General features: G+C 36.4%; 1 protein-coding gene across 2 annotated transcripts in view; it reads left to right on the forward strand.

The window, feature by feature from the left end:
• Positions 1 to 7,933, forward strand: part of MBTPS2 (membrane bound transcription factor peptidase, site 2) — a 47,270-nt gene extending 39,337 nt beyond the window's left edge. For both annotated transcript variants that reach the window (XM_002762713.8, XM_035287928.3), the window contains 4 exons: positions 629 to 723; positions 1,083 to 1,278; positions 3,332 to 3,407; positions 4,875 to 7,933. In XM_002762713.8, the coding sequence (XP_002762759.2) occupies positions 629 to 723; positions 1,083 to 1,278; positions 3,332 to 3,407; positions 4,875 to 5,097 (590 nt within the window). In that variant the 3' untranslated portion in view covers positions 5,098 to 7,933. The remainder of the gene's footprint in view (positions 1 to 628; positions 724 to 1,082; positions 1,279 to 3,331; positions 3,408 to 4,874) is intronic.
• The last annotated feature ends 7,723 nt before the right edge of the window (positions 7,934 to 15,656 follow it).

Consider the following 15,656-nt stretch of genomic DNA (forward strand, 5'->3'; position numbering starts at 1 on the left):
GCGACAGAGCGAGACTCTGTCTCAGTAAATAAATAAAGGGAATGAACAGTTGCCCCATTGCTGTTGTCTTCCAAAAATGGTAACTGGATTACTGGTGTACAGGCAGATATGTGTATATCTGTGGATCACATTGGGCATCCCTGGTTCTCTAGGGGGAGCCCCAAAGTAAGCCTGGGGATAAAATCGGTATTTCAATAGAATGGGGATGTCTTAGGCATCCTCTGGCCCTCCCTGTTTACCACTACCACAATGCAGGGCTTCCAAGGTAATGTTGGATTATCAGCATTCAGGCACATAATAGCAGTTCGTTAAATGTTTGTGCCTGACCAGCGGGACTTACTATTGTGAAACCTACTGAGACACTGCAACTCCAGCTTTATGGGTAGGCCAGTTTATATGAGGACAACTAGCCTAGGGTAACTGCTGCTTCTTGATTTAAAATTGAATGGATCTCTTTTGTTAATATAAAATCAAACTGCAGCAAGTAACCCTCAAGCTGAACTCTGAATTGTCCAGTTGCTTCTAAATTCATATGCCATTTTACTTATTATTTTTGTCTTAAAGGCATTTTTTGTTACAAAGGTACTTTTATGTAAGAGACTCTAATAAACAGTATATTTCTCTTTAGCATACAAACGGCTAGATGGTTCAACCGAATGCTGTAACAATCACAGCCTCACAGATGTGTGCTTCTCCTACAGAAATAATTTTAATAAGCGTTTGGTAAGTTGTCCCTGAAACAGTCTTACTTGTCTGATATAATTACTACAAAATAAGCGTATACAGCTAAAATGGAATCTGGAAGCTTCTCTCTTTTGCTCTATTTGTATCATTCTATTAAAATCTCTACATTTCACATGTCATTTCATCTGAAAATCTTTAAAAATTTATAGTGATAATATATTATTTTGCCCAAGTGGGGTACTTGAATCTATTTTATAGTAAGTGCACATAGATGGCATTTCTTTTATATGAACCTAATTCCTGATATACTAGGTGCATGAAAGACATTTAAAGAATGTAACTTAGGTTTTTCTTAATAAATCATTTCAAATATTGACTGATTAATATTTTATTTATAGCATACATGTCTTCCTGCCCGGAAAGCAGTTGAAGCGACCCAAGTTTGTAGAACCAACAAAGACTGTGAAAAAAGCTCAAGTTCAAATTTCTGTATAATACCTTCTTTGGAAACTCACACCCGCTTAATAAAAGTAAAACACCCACCTCAAATTGATATGTTATATGTAGGACATCCTCTGCATCTTCACTACACAGGTGAGTATTTTTGTGGTAGACCCTTAGAAAATTATTAAGATCACATAGTCTCAGTGGTAGAAACTCAGTACCAATCCTTGTATTAACTCATTTATTATAAATTTGATCATTTATCAAAGTCTTGTTAACTTGCTCTTAAGTATTAAGTGAAAATTTTGCAGTAGGAAGATAATCTGAACTTATAAAGTAAGATGGAGCTGAATCCATGCCTGCCTATGGAGAGTGACATATTTTTCCTTCCTTACCATTTATGCCCAGGTCAAATAGGTGATCTCTCAGGTGTCCTCTGAGAGTTTATTAAATTTATCCAAGCTCCCCAAAACAGTGGCAAAAGCAACATACCATAGAGAATGCCAGGATGCATGGGATGTAACTATAAAGTAATTTATGTGTGACACGTGACTCATATGAATATACTTTAAAAACTGGGCCAGCATAATCATCTTAATAGTGGCAGCTTTATTGGACTAAGTATTGGACTAAGTTCTTTATGGCTAAGGATCATGTAGTCTAACTCATTTTGTTGTACAAGACTTTTAAAATAGTTTACCATGCAATTTACCCATTAAAGTGTACAATTCAGTGGGGTTTTGTTTGTTTGTTTTTGTTTTGTTTTGTTTTGAGACAGAGTCTCACTCTGTTGCCCAGGCTGGAATGCAGTGGTGCAGTCTCGGCTCACTGAGACGTCCACCCCTGGTGCTCAAGTGATCTTTCCACCTCAGCCTCCCAAGTTGCTGGGACCACAGATGGGTGCCACCATGCTGGGCTAATTTTTGCTTTTTGTAGATACAGTCTCACTGTGTTATCCAGGCTAGTCTCAACTCCTGAGCTCAAGCATTTCTCCCTCCTCAGCTTCCAAAAGTGCTTGGATTATAGGCATGAGCCACTGTGCCTGGCCCAGTGGTTTTTAATATATTAAGTTGTGCAATCATCACCACAAGCTAGCGCAGAATATTTTTGTCACCACAAAAAGAAACCCCATACCCATTAAGTAGTCACTCCCTGTATCTCTCCAACACCCCCCAGCCCTTGGCAATCTCTAATCTACTTTGTTTCTATAAATGTGCCTGTTCTGGACATTTCATATAAATGGAATATTTTATGACTGGCTTCTTTGATGTAGCTTAATGTTTTCAAGGTTTATCTGTGTTGTGGCATTAATTAGTACTTGTTTCTTTTTAAAGCCAAATGATATTCCTTTGTGTGGGTAGACCACATTTTCTTTATTCATTCATAGTTAATGGATATGTGGGTTTTATATTACCCTTTAAAAGACTCTCTCATTGGCCGGGCGCGGTGGCTCACGCCTGTAATCCCAGCACTTTGGGAGGCCGAGGGGGGTGGATCACGAGGTCAACAGATCGAGACCATCCTGGTCAACATGGTGAAACCCTGTCTCTACTAAAAATGCAAAAAATTAGCTGGGCATGGTGGCGCTTGCCTGTAATCCCAGCTACTCAGGAGGCTGAGGCAGGAGAATTGCCTGAACCCAGGAGGCGGAGGTTGCGGTGACCCGAGATCACGCCATTAAACTCCAGACTGGGTAACAAGAGCAAAACTCTGTCTCAAAAAAAAAAAAAATTTGTACTATGAGTTCTACCTAATTACATGATAGTTTTAAAATGTTTTAAACAAAAACAGGATTATGGAATCCACAGAGTAGATGAGACTTTAAATCCTCTCGTCTTAATCCTTGTTTTGGCAATGAAGAAAAAAAAAAGTCACAGACCTGAAAGAGGTTAAGTAGCCTAATAGTAAGAGTAAATATGATTTTAAGGTTATACCCCTTTGAAAGGATAAGGACTCTTAATGTAAATTTCTTATTCTTGCCTCAAAATAGAAGTACAAACTGGGACATATTTTTTCATTCTGCTGTTTTTATTAGATGTTCTAGAAGTATTATTTGCTTTTATGTGTGAAGTATATGGCCTGCATATGTTTAGGAAGGGCTTTCTCAGTTTAATCTGCTAGCCCAATTTTCAACCATATGGTTAAATTCATAATGCTATTGCTTCTCTGGTATTAATAATATTTATTATTCCTTCTTTTTCAGTGAGCATCACTAGTTTTATCCCACGTTTCAACTTTCTAAGCATAGATCTGCCAGTGGTTGTGGAGACATTTGTCAAGTATCCTTTGTGGTGTGAAACATGTTTTAAAAGAGTGTTACTTGGAGCTTGATCAAGTTTACCTTGAAAAGAGCATTGCAAGTATAGATTTCACAAGTATCACTTAATTGCTAACAACTAAAAAAGAGTCTTGAAAGTTGAAAAAGATCAGATTGTACCCAGGAGGGAAGAAGTCAGAGGAGAAAGATTATAATCAGAGTGAGAAAGGTTAAAGACGTAAAAGGGAAAGAACCCAGAATACAAATTGAGAATTAAATTTACAGGTCTAAAACATTTTCATAAGTTTATAAAGAATGGAAGCTTCAGTTACTAGTGAGGTGATGAATTCTGCCCCATCTGAGCCTATTAGTTCTGACCAAATAGAGGGTGTAAATTGCATAACCAGGAATTATATAAATCCGTTCCATAGATCCCAGGGAGGAATGCACAAGAAAGATCAAGCTGGTTTCAACTATTAAGATAGCAATTCAGAAGGCCAAATCTCACGTGGTCTTTAGCATATTATCATAGTACATAAAAGATGAATTTTTTCATATTAATTATTATACAGAATTGAATTACTGGAAAGTTGTGGAAGGGTTCTTTATTTTTGTTGCTTTTAAATTTTTTAATGTTTTTCCTCAATTATTTACAAAAGAAATGGAAAACATATGAGCAGTTACTGAAAAAAAACATGTATAATCAAGATTGTGACTGGGCACAGTGGCTCATGCCTGTAATACCAGCACTTTGGGAGACAGGTGGGTGGATCACCTGAGGTCAGGAGTTCGAGACCAGCCTGACCAATACGGTGAAACCCTGTCCCTACTAAAAATACAAGAATTAGCCAGCCATCATGGCGTGCACCTGTAGTCCCAGCTACTTGGGAGGCTGAGATAGGAGAATCGCTTGAACCCAGGAGGCGGAGTTTGCAGTGAGTCAAGATCGTGCCACTGTACTTCAGCCTGGGTGACAGAGCAAGACTCTGTCTCAAAAAAAAAAAAAAGAAAAGATTGTACCTTATAGACTGTGCAGCTTTGTCACAAAGAGACTTAGGCTATAACCTTATAGATGGTAATAAAATAAAGTAGGCTTCAAAGGCCAAAATCTTTGTTTCCTAATTTAAAGTAATACATTGTAAGGCCCAAAGAGTAATTTTCCCCTTATTTCTTATTCCTTCCACATTCCTTTCCCTGTTGTATCATTAAAGGATTAGAAAGCCTTAGTCTTCCTACAAGTTCATTATAGATTGGCTTAGTTTATAAGTGGTTGGTCTTTATTTTTCTAGTCATGGTTTTTAAACTTTGAAATAATATAAACTCATTTGTTTTAAGCAGTAGAGATCTAAGAAGGAATGGCAGAGATTTAAAGAAAGTAGAGAAGTAGTGTAATCTCAAATTCAGTCACAGCAAAATATCTTCTGACTCATAGAAATGTGGTTGCTACTCAGACCTCACACGCTTGGTTCCTTAACTGATTTTAACCCAGGTACCTGATTTCCCTCTCAGGAGCTCTGGCTATTGTTAATGCAGTACCCTGCTTTGCTTTGGATGGACAATGGATTTTAAACTCTTTCCTGGATGCCACCCTTACCTCAATGATTGGAGACAATGATGTCAAAGATCTAATAGGGTTTTTCATCTTGCTGGGTGGCAGTGTACTTTTGGCTGCCAATGTGACCCTGGGACTCTGGATGGTTACAGCACGGTAATGTTTGCACTCATATGGCAGAATCCCTGAGTTACAGTATATAGTATGTGGTAATGTCCATTGCCATTGAAATTCTTGGCATGAAATATAAAGTGTTTCCTTAAAATTACATCTTTGCCAACAACCCTGAGCTCCTCCCATATCCAGAGTACTCAAACTCTGCGGTGGAAGATAAGCAGAAGAAATGAAAGGCATAGTCCCTGACTACATTCTAATTTAGAGACTGAATGTACCCAGTTGCTTGTGGAATAATATCTGAACAGGTGCAAATTCATGCAATACCATTTTGTGTGATTATGTATTGTGTTGAAATAGTATAAAGGAGAATAGAACTGGGTGGAATTAATAGGGAAACACTTCTTACAAAAGCATCATTAATCAAAATTTGAAGGAAATTAGACTTTGGCCAAGTGGAAGGATGACCATTTTCTTGGCCTCAATATCTTGTCCTTTGTCTTGTTTGAAAAGTATTTTAAAATTTAATGGTGTATTATTTTGTTCTCTGAAAACTGAGGTCTGATTATAATTAGTAAAATTCTATAGAAGAATCTGCTGATGTGAAAGGGAAAAATCTTTGTTAAATGATACCAAATAAATGAACAAAATAGGAAGTAGGACCTATGATATCATGAGACATGTTTTGCCCCACAAGAATTGCATCTTTGATAAGGTGTCTCTGCCCCCTCACAAAGCATACTAGCTTTGACATCCACAGTGAGCTGCAGGAAGTGTCTCACACCAGCAGCATGTGAGCTGAGGGAGGCAGTTAGGGTTGAACCTCAGAACTAGACCAGGTCTCCTGACAGATCACAAGACACCCCAGAGGCTCTTCAGTAGTCCTGCTTCCCATTCTCTATAGAGCTTTGAAGCTTGGACCCCTTCCAGGGTAAACATTTTCTCTTGTGCTGCTAAGGCCATTTGGGGCCTAGGTCCTGGGTTCCTGTCTCCAAGAAGCAATGACCTTAAACTCTGAGCCATACTCTGTCCTCACCAGCGACTCCCATGTTTCTCTGTGTCAGGTTATTAAGTACCTAGTCCTTGCTTTCTGTCTCTCCCCTAAGCTACCTCTCTGGGTCCACAGAAGACTTAGTAGTATAGTGAGAATGGCTATACATGAGTACAGATGTGGATTTGCCAGAGCCTGGCAAATGTAAGAAGACTTAGTAGTATAGTGAGAATGGCTATATATGAGTACAGACGTGGATTTGCCAGAGCCTGGGAACTGACTCTTGAGCCCAGAGGAGCCACACCTGGTTCGAGGGCTTTTGGAGTGGAGATGCAGCCCTGGGAAATTTGGGAAGTCAGCAGGCTAGTGTGAAGCTATTGGTTTCAGAAGTATTTGAGCTTGCTGTTTCTTTGATGAAAAATACATGCTTCTCTCATATACTCAGAAGTGATTAAGGGCAATAACTCATTAATAGCCAGGTATCCAACTTCTTTACTGAGGTATTCCATGAGGTTACCTTTTACAGATCATTGAGTTATTCTTTAAGCACTAAAATTTTTTAATCATTTTTAAGAAACTTTTTAGATTGTATTACAAATTTGCCTTCTTAATAGAAATTGTATATTGAGTATAATTTTAACATTTTATTAATGACTTGAGTCATCAGTTAATATCAGTACTAAAGCCATGTGAATTATTGGTTTATTCCAGAAAATATGGCGTTTGTTCTATTTTTAGGTAGACAGTCGTTTGGGATCAGAGTATATTAGCATAGTAATGCTCAGACCTGTTCAAGTAGTAGAGCTTGGAGAATGCCAGGAAATACTTATATAACTAATTTAATTGCATGTACTAAGCAGTTTACTAATGAAAAGGTTGTATATGTGCAAGCCTGTTTTTTTTAAATGGTGAAAAAATTTTAATAGAAGAAATCTTATTCATTAATTTATTTTTCTGAGTAGAAAAACAAAACCCAAATATCATTTTATTTCAGCTGTTAAACACTTTGGTCTGTTGATCCGTAGGATCAGGGTTTGGGAACCACTTTACTAGGAAAGAGCAGATCAGTCAGTACCATTTGTATAAAACTGGCCTCATTAAGAAAGAAAATGTTATGTGTTGTCTTGTTTAGCTTAGTTGTGGGTACTTCTACAACAAGGACCATATCATATTCATCTTTGCATCCCTGGCACAGTGCATGAGATATAAGTACTTAATAAATGCAGTTGAGTGAATAATGATTAGTGTTATTTATGGATTAGAAAAAGCATGTTTCTATTTAAGTAAGCTGTAAAAAGTATTATCGAATATTTACTGTAAATATATGTTAACATAAAAAAAACTTTGAAGGCCTTTGTGTCCCTGGCAGAATATCATCTTTATGGAAAGAATGTACTTTGGTTTCTGTGGAGTGATTGGAAAAATGAGTTATTTTGAGGATTGAAGAAAGTGTTCTTTCTGTGTTGTAACTTTGTTCAACAGTAAAACTTTATTCTCAGTGTTCCTACTCTGCATTGTTTACATTTTTGAGAGTTTTTTTAAAATCACCTACAATCTGTAAAGAATGTATATATTCTTTTCAGCATCTCAGTTTGAAAAGACATGCAGTTAAACTTGACCTTTTGATAATCGCTCTTACAGGTCATTGTCTTTTCTAACAGCAAATTATAAACATGTGCTTCATAGATATTGTGGCTCTCAGTCATCATTTTGTCCTATGGTATTTATTGAATGTTCACATACTAATGGTGCACAGGTATTTTTTTCTACAAATCTTCTGACTGTTCTGTAATTCATTCTTAAACTTTAACTTGAAGATATCGTAATATCCAGCGTTGGATGTTTAGCAATAAAAGAATAAATGTGTACTAGCATTTTATGTTTATCATCATCTATGTGTTGTCTTTTTTTAACTCTTTTCTATCAAAATTGTTCCTATTACATAAAGCAAGACCTTAATTGTCTTTAAATTCTTGATTCTAAAAGCAGCCTTCAGTTTTCATTCATATAATCTATACCTGAAAGTCATTGCAGGCCTTGAAAAGAAGTCTTTTAAATGAGGCTCCTGTGCACTTGCTACTGTCTTGGTAATGGCTGGTTTATGGATGAAGAAAGAGGACTATCATGTTTCCTTTCATTACTGTCTGACAGAAAAGTCTGCCGTAAGTTAGGAATTCTTGGAAGGAATGTTTTAACTGAGATTTGGTTCTTCTTGACCTTTTGCCTTAGTGCTTTCTCCCATGTTTGTTCTCTCTCTCTCTCTCTCTCTCTCATACTAAGGGCCAGATAAAATAGGCTTGGAATTTAGCCCAGTTTTTCACTGGTTAGCCTCATTCCACTACTTCTTGCCTCTGATCCCATTACACTACAGTTAAAAGCCACAAGACTAGATGACTAATTATCTAAGCCACTTTTTTAACAGCTGTATTGAGATATAATTAAATGCCATAAGGTTCCCTCTTAATGTGTGAACTTTAAAGTGTTCAATTCCATGTAAACTATTTTTCTCTTAATGTCCGAGCAAACAATAGCATGCATATGCTTTTGTGTAATCCAACCTTTTAAGTAAATGTACACATGATAAAAGACTGGAGGGAAAAATGTGTTTTAGTTATTTCACAACTATTTTAATTCTGGAATGGTTTTCAGAAACGTAATAAAGCTGAATAACAGTTCTTTTTGAGCATGTAAATATACTTTCTTTGAGACAATAAGCCTTTTAAATCAGTACATTTGCAAGCTACTCTTGCTATTGGGACCATACTAATTTGAATAATCCATTGTATATTTTATTGGACCATGACATATGAATTCAATGAAAGGAAACCCTCTGTTGCAGAACTCAGTGCTACAATAGGTTATACTCAGGGTGGAGGTAAGGAAAAATGGCTACTTACGAAGCAGGTTATATTGTATAATTTAATTTTCCATTAAAGAAAAAGAGGAAAAAACACCCATATATGTTAGTTTTATTTAGCTGAAGATTGATAGTTAGTCAATAATTGTCCCTTCTTATTAACTGAATGCTTCTCAAACTTTTCTACTGATATGCTCCTGGACACTGTAGAGGAGGGAAAACCTAGCGGGATCTAAGAGTGGAACCCTGTAATTGGCTCTCCACAGTATAAGATTGAACTCTCACTATATCTTCAGTTTTATGTAGATTTTGCATCTCATTAATCTAGTCATGCATCTTAAAGCCAATTCTCTTAAAGATATGTAATTCTAAACTGTAAAAGAATTAGACTATAAGAATATTAAGAATTTCTTCACTTCTAAAACACATTCTGGTCTGTAGACTAGTGACAGTCTATGGTGGTATTTTTTGTCCATCCAAAGTGAAATGAGAAAAATAAAGATCATGTATATTGTCTTTAATTAAAAAGTAAGTATAATATATGTGTAATGTTATAAGGCTGTCTGCTGCCCTTTATCAAAGAGCTCCCCTTTATTTGGAGTATGGAAACGCATACTTGATTTCCCTTAGCACTGCTAGATTGCCCTCCAAAAATGTCTTTTTATAACTGATCCTCTTATTGGCAAGACATGAGGGTTCCATGTTTGCCCACCCCCTTACCTCCACCTGAATTATCTGACTTCCATGTTCTGACAAATCTGTTGGGTTTAAAATGACATTTCAAAAAGAAAAAAACATTTCATTTTAATTTGTATTTCTTAGATTACTAACCAAGTTGCACATTCATATAGTTGTGTACCCCTTTGGATTTTTCATTCTGCCACTTGCTTATTGATATCCTTTGCCTAGTTTTCTATTGTGTGTCCTAACTTTTTTTATTGATCCATAGAAATTTCTTTGGATCAATAAAAAAAGTATTCTAGATTTTCTAGATTGGAGGTCAGCAAATTATAGCCTGTAGGCCAAATCTTGCTCACTGCCAATTTAATCAACTTTTATTGTATTTTATTGGAACACATTCATTCATGTATTTGATGACTGCTTTTGTGCTACAATGGCTGAGTTGAGCAGGTGCAACAGAGATCATATAGCCAAAAGCCTAAAATATTTGCTTTGTTTTACAAATATTCAGAACAACCCATGTTCCAGATATCATTCTGCTTACAGAACAACCCAAGTCCTAGGTATCAATCTCTTATACATTTTAGATGCTGCAAATAATTTTTCTCAGTCTGTCACTCATCTGTAAATTTTGTTTATGAGGTCATTTGTTGAACAACAATCTTTAGTTTAATATAGCAAGATCCGTCAATTTCCTGAGTTGTTATTCATGTTTTGTGGGTCTTACTGAAAAAGTCCTGTCCTGTCACAATAATATTCTCTTACATTTTCTTCTATTTGCTTTAAAGTTGTACTTTCATGATGAGATCTTTAATTTCTGGAATATATGATATGAGGTAGGGAATCCAGGTTTATTTTTCTATATAGATTTAACTATCCTTAAAATAATAGTATTTTTCTTTTTAAGACTATTATATGAAACAGCTTATATAAAGTAGTTAATATGGTGCCTAGGATGCTCATGTCATTACTGGTATTATGAACTTAAAAAGTACTTATTTTCAGAATGTAGGATTAGGACTTAATTTGCCCTGAAATCTCAGTCTGTACTGGTGTTAGATGTTGTCTCTTTTTGATATGCCTTCTAGGCTTCCAGTGCCTTCAAGCTGGTTCTGATTGTCTTGCAGGCCTGGGCTCTTTTAAGCATTTCTTCCCCCAATCAAAATGGACCAACAATAGCAGTCTTTAAGTGAAGGGCTAAGGATTTTGCCTTCTGTAACTAGTCAAAATAACCTGTGTTCATGAGTATGTTTATTGATAGTAACATAGACTGACATTTATATCTAGTCTTATGAAAACAGTATATTAAATCAGAAGGAAGTACTATGACAAACCAATATAGGATAGAATTTAGGATAGGATGGCCTTTGAAGCCACCAAATTGAACAATAAAAAGCGTTCTACTCTGCACATGGTCTGGGGTATTATATTTCACAATGATATTTTTACATGTTCTTTTTTTTATTATACTTTAAGTTCTGGGGTACATGTGCAGAACGTGCAGGTTTGTTACATGCCATGGTGGTTTGCTCTATCCATCACCCTGTCATCTACATTAGGTGCTATCCCTCCCGTAGCCCCCCACCCCCTCCTATCTATCTCCTAGCCCCCACCCCCCGACAGGCCCCAGTGTGTGATGTTCCCCTCCCTGTGTCCATGTGTTCTCATTGTTCAACACCCACTATGAGTGAGAACATTACCTGTTAATATTAATTTGCCTTTTGTTGTTGTTAGAAAAGAGGCTAAAGTTTTTATTTTTTATTTTATTTTTTTTTTTTTTGAGAGTCAGGGTCTTGTTCTGTCACCCAGACTGGAGTGCAGTGGCATGATCATAGCTCATTACAGCCTTGACCTCCTGGGCTCATGCAATCCTCCCACCTCAGCCTCCTGAGTAGCTGGGATCGCATGCAAGCACCACCATGCCCAGCTAGTTTTTTTGTTTGTTTTTGGTGGAGGTCTTGCTATGTTGCTCAGGCTGGTCTCAAACTCCTGAGCACAATCGATCCTCCTGCCTTGGCCACCCAAAGTGCTGGGATTATAGGCGCGAGCAACCATGCCCAGCTTAAACTTCTTTGTTAAAATGTGTGTGCTTTGGTAGATTCCTTATCCATATCCTTTGCCCATTATTTTCCTTCAGTGGTTGTCACCTTCTTATTCCTTTCCATTGTTGAGGAATCACATTTTTACAAAGGCTTTACAAACATATTTGACCATACCTTACGTTCTTTGACAGGTCCTTAGCTTTCACACTTTATTCCTAGCATTCTTTTCTTACCTTTGAACCACTTTGTTTCCATCTTTTAATGGCTTCTACTGTTTTTCTAGCCTTTATATATTACCAGAAATCTATAATGTGAGGTAGCACTTTACAATTTATAGAACATTTCCTTCTCCAGTGTAGGGTACCCCTTTTCTGTCATGGGAATACCTAGAAAAAAGAAGTTAGAACAGAAGGAGATCGATAATGTAATTTTTTGGCTTTTATAGAAAAATAATTTCTTATCAGAAAAGAAACACTTTAATCACAGAAAACATGTTAATGAAAATACATTGTGATTTATTGAAAACAGAATTGCATTATGCATAAACTGGTAAACCAATGTTTAGACTTGACAATGTATTACAAACACTTTTTTCGTTATTAATATTCTAATGTTATTTCAGTGGCCATATATAATATTGCAGTGTTAAATATGCTGTAATTTAATAAACCCCTATTATTTCTGATTTTGCAATATTATGAATAAAACTGTTAGGAATATCCTTACAACTAAATCTTTTTGCATTCTATGATTTTTTTAGACAATTCTAGAAACTCTTAGGAAAATCCTAAAGATGACTTTCTTGAAGTATGAACAGTTATACATACAGTATACATTTAAATTTTTTTCTGTTAATTGGCTATCCAAAGATGGCATCTTGTTTTAATTTGTACGTTTTGTTTTTTTTAAAAAAAGTTGAATATTTTAAAATGTGTTTATTCGACATTGTGTTCTTTTTCTTAATCCACATCCTTTGCCCAGTTTTTGTGTGAGGGATTATCTTTTTACTGCTTTTCCTTGTAAGCTCAGCTCTACCATTCGACTTGTTACATGTAAATATAACAAGTTATAACTCCATTTAAGTATAATGCTCTTTTTTGTTTTCAATATTTCATGGTTTGTCTTTGTTTTGTTTACTATCTTTGGTGATATGTTTTGAAAGTCTTCCCCACTCCAAGATTTTATGAATATTCACATTTTCTTGTAATAATTTTGTGATCTAATTTTTTTTTAAAAATTTAACTCTTTTTTTTTTTGAGACAGAGTTTCGCTCTTGTTACCCAGGCTGGAGTGCAATGGCGCGATCTCTCCCCCACAACCTCCCCCTCCTGGGTTCAAGCAATTCTCCCACCTCAGCCTCCTGAGTAGCTGGGATTACAGGCACGTGCCACCATGCCCAGCTAATTTGTTGTATTTTTAGTAGAGACGGGGTTACACCATGTTGACCAGGATGGTCTCAATCTCTTGACCTTGTGATCCACCCGCCTCGGCCTCCCAAAGTGCTGGGATTACAGGCTTGAGCCACTGTGCCCGGCCAAAAATATCTAACTCTTTAATGCACGTGGAATGTATTTTCATGTTGGTGCAAAGTAGGGATATAATCTTATGTTTTGTTTTCCTCAAATGATTGGCTAGCCATCCAAAAGAGATGGCTAGTCTTGAAAGATACTTCATATGAGCCAATAAGCGGCATAAATTTACATTTTTTGTAAAGAATAAGTATAATGAGTAAAATTACCTCTCATTTGAAAATGAATTACTATTTATATGAGAGACAACTATTTATTAATTTACTTTTACAATTCAGTAATACAATGAAATGAGTATATATCTCATGTTTTCATTAGAATAGAGTTACTTAAATCATTTTTTCTTTTAGGTGGCTTTATTTTTTATGGAAATAGCATTTCTTATTCCTAAACAATATAGACTAGCAATCTGGAGATTACCCTTAATCTATATCATTATCTAAAGGTACTGTTTTTACCACCTTCTTAATTAAAATATTGTTTGCTTCATAGATTTTCAAGCTTTAATTCTATCTATGAATCATTTAATATTCATTTTTAAACATTAAAAAGGCAATCTGTCTTTGGAACAGATATCCTGATTTTAAAGTAAGTATTTTATCTTCATCTGTTTTAGTTATATGATTAAGTATGGAACATTGCATTTCTTGATTACTTGTTCAAATACATGCATTAATTTTTATTGTCATAATTTAAGTCATGATAATTAGGGGTAATGCAGATACTATGAATTTGTATTTTATTATAAGATTTAAACCATGTTTCTATTTATAATAAATGACCAGTTTAAAAGAAGTTGGTTAGCTGTGCTTTTTCCCTCTTTGAAATGTTTTTCTTCTGAGCTCACTGTAGTTACTTTTTAAGCTTGCCAAATTTTAGAATATGACTCTTACAAATATGTTACACTAAGAGATGCCTGTTGGTTAAAAAAAAGTTCCATTTGTTATGCTCATCTCCATTCTTTAATCACTGGAATCAGTACATAAAGTCTTTGATTCATTTAACAAATGTTGTTACACACTTATTATGTGCCAGGCTCTGGGGATACAGCAGTAAATAATAAAATTATGCTTTTTTGTATTTTGTAAGAAAAAAATGCCATTTGTTTTTAAACCAATAGATATATGCTGAGAACTCCTATGTGTTACACGCACATGGTGGCAAAAAATTAAGCTACAAAAGTTAGCAGAGCCCAAGTCTTAGAAATATGTTAGGAAGAATGTGCACTTAAGCATCATTGCAAATAGGAAGTCATTGAAAATTTCAAGCAAGATTTGCCTTTTGGATGGATCATCTCAGCTAAAGGTAAAGCATGGGTGGGAGAGTAGCAAGTCTGGCAGCAAATAAATCAGCTAGAAGACTATTTCATGGCCTGGCATGGTGGCCCACACCTGTAATAATCTCAGCACTTTGGGAGGCTGAGGCGGGCGGATCACCTGAGGTCAGGAGTTCGAGAGTAGCCTGGGCAACATGATGAAACCCTGTCTCTACTAAAAATATGAAAATTAGCTGGGCATGGTGGCAGATACCTATAATCCCAACTACTTGGGAAGCTGAGGCACGAGATTTGCTTGAACCTGGGAGGTGAAGGTTGCAGTGAGCCAAGATTATGCCATTGCACTCTAGCCTGGGTGACAGGAGTGAAACTCCTCAAAAAAAAAAAAAGACTATTTTAGTTATCTTCAACAAGAGATGATAGTGATGGAGAATACAGTGGTGGCAGTAGAGATTGGAAAGGAGAAGAGAACAAACCAAAAGTAGACTCCACTGTATTTGATGGTTAGGTGTGTATTAGGTTCAAGAAGGAGTCAAGAAGGCAATGAAATGATGGAAATGCCATTGACAGAGCTAGGGAACATCAGAAAAGCTCTCCAATTTGGAACTCCCTTTTTTTGGGGGGGCGGGGCGGGGATGGAGTCTCACTCTGTCACCCAGGCTGGAGTACAGTGGCTTCATCTCAGCTCACTGCAACCTTAACCTCCCGGGTGAAGGGACTCTCCTGCCTCAGCCTCCCAAGTAGCTGGGATTACAGGTGTGTACCACCACGCCCAGCTAATTTTTGTGTTTTTAGTAGAGACTGGGTTTCACCATATTGGACAGGCTGGTCTTGAACTCCTGTCCTCAGGTGATCGACCCCCTTTAGTCTCCCAAAGTGCTGGGATTATAGGTGTGAGCCACCGAGTCAGCCTCAATTTGGAACTCTTGAGTTTGAATGCCTGAGAGACTTCCAAGTGGAGATGGCAAGTAGGCAGTTGTATATACAGATCTAGAACTTAGGAGAAATTAGTTGGAGATGCCATTTGTGAACTGCTGCCCCCAAATACTTGGAAGTGCATTTTGTCCAGCAAAAATATGGAAGAATGAAAATAAAAGGGAAAGTGTCCTAGGATAAAGATCTCAGGAACACTAGCGTTTAAGTTAAAAAAAAAAGTACAGGAAGAGGAAACAAAGAAGCTTCAGAAAATTAGAAGGAAAACCATAAGAGTTTAGCATTATAGAAAGGGA

This window comes from Callithrix jacchus, chromosome X (genome assembly GCF_049354715.1).
Source record: "Callithrix jacchus isolate 240 chromosome X, calJac240_pri, whole genome shotgun sequence".
In the NCBI taxonomy this organism is placed as follows: domain Eukaryota; kingdom Metazoa; phylum Chordata; class Mammalia; order Primates; family Cebidae; genus Callithrix; species Callithrix jacchus.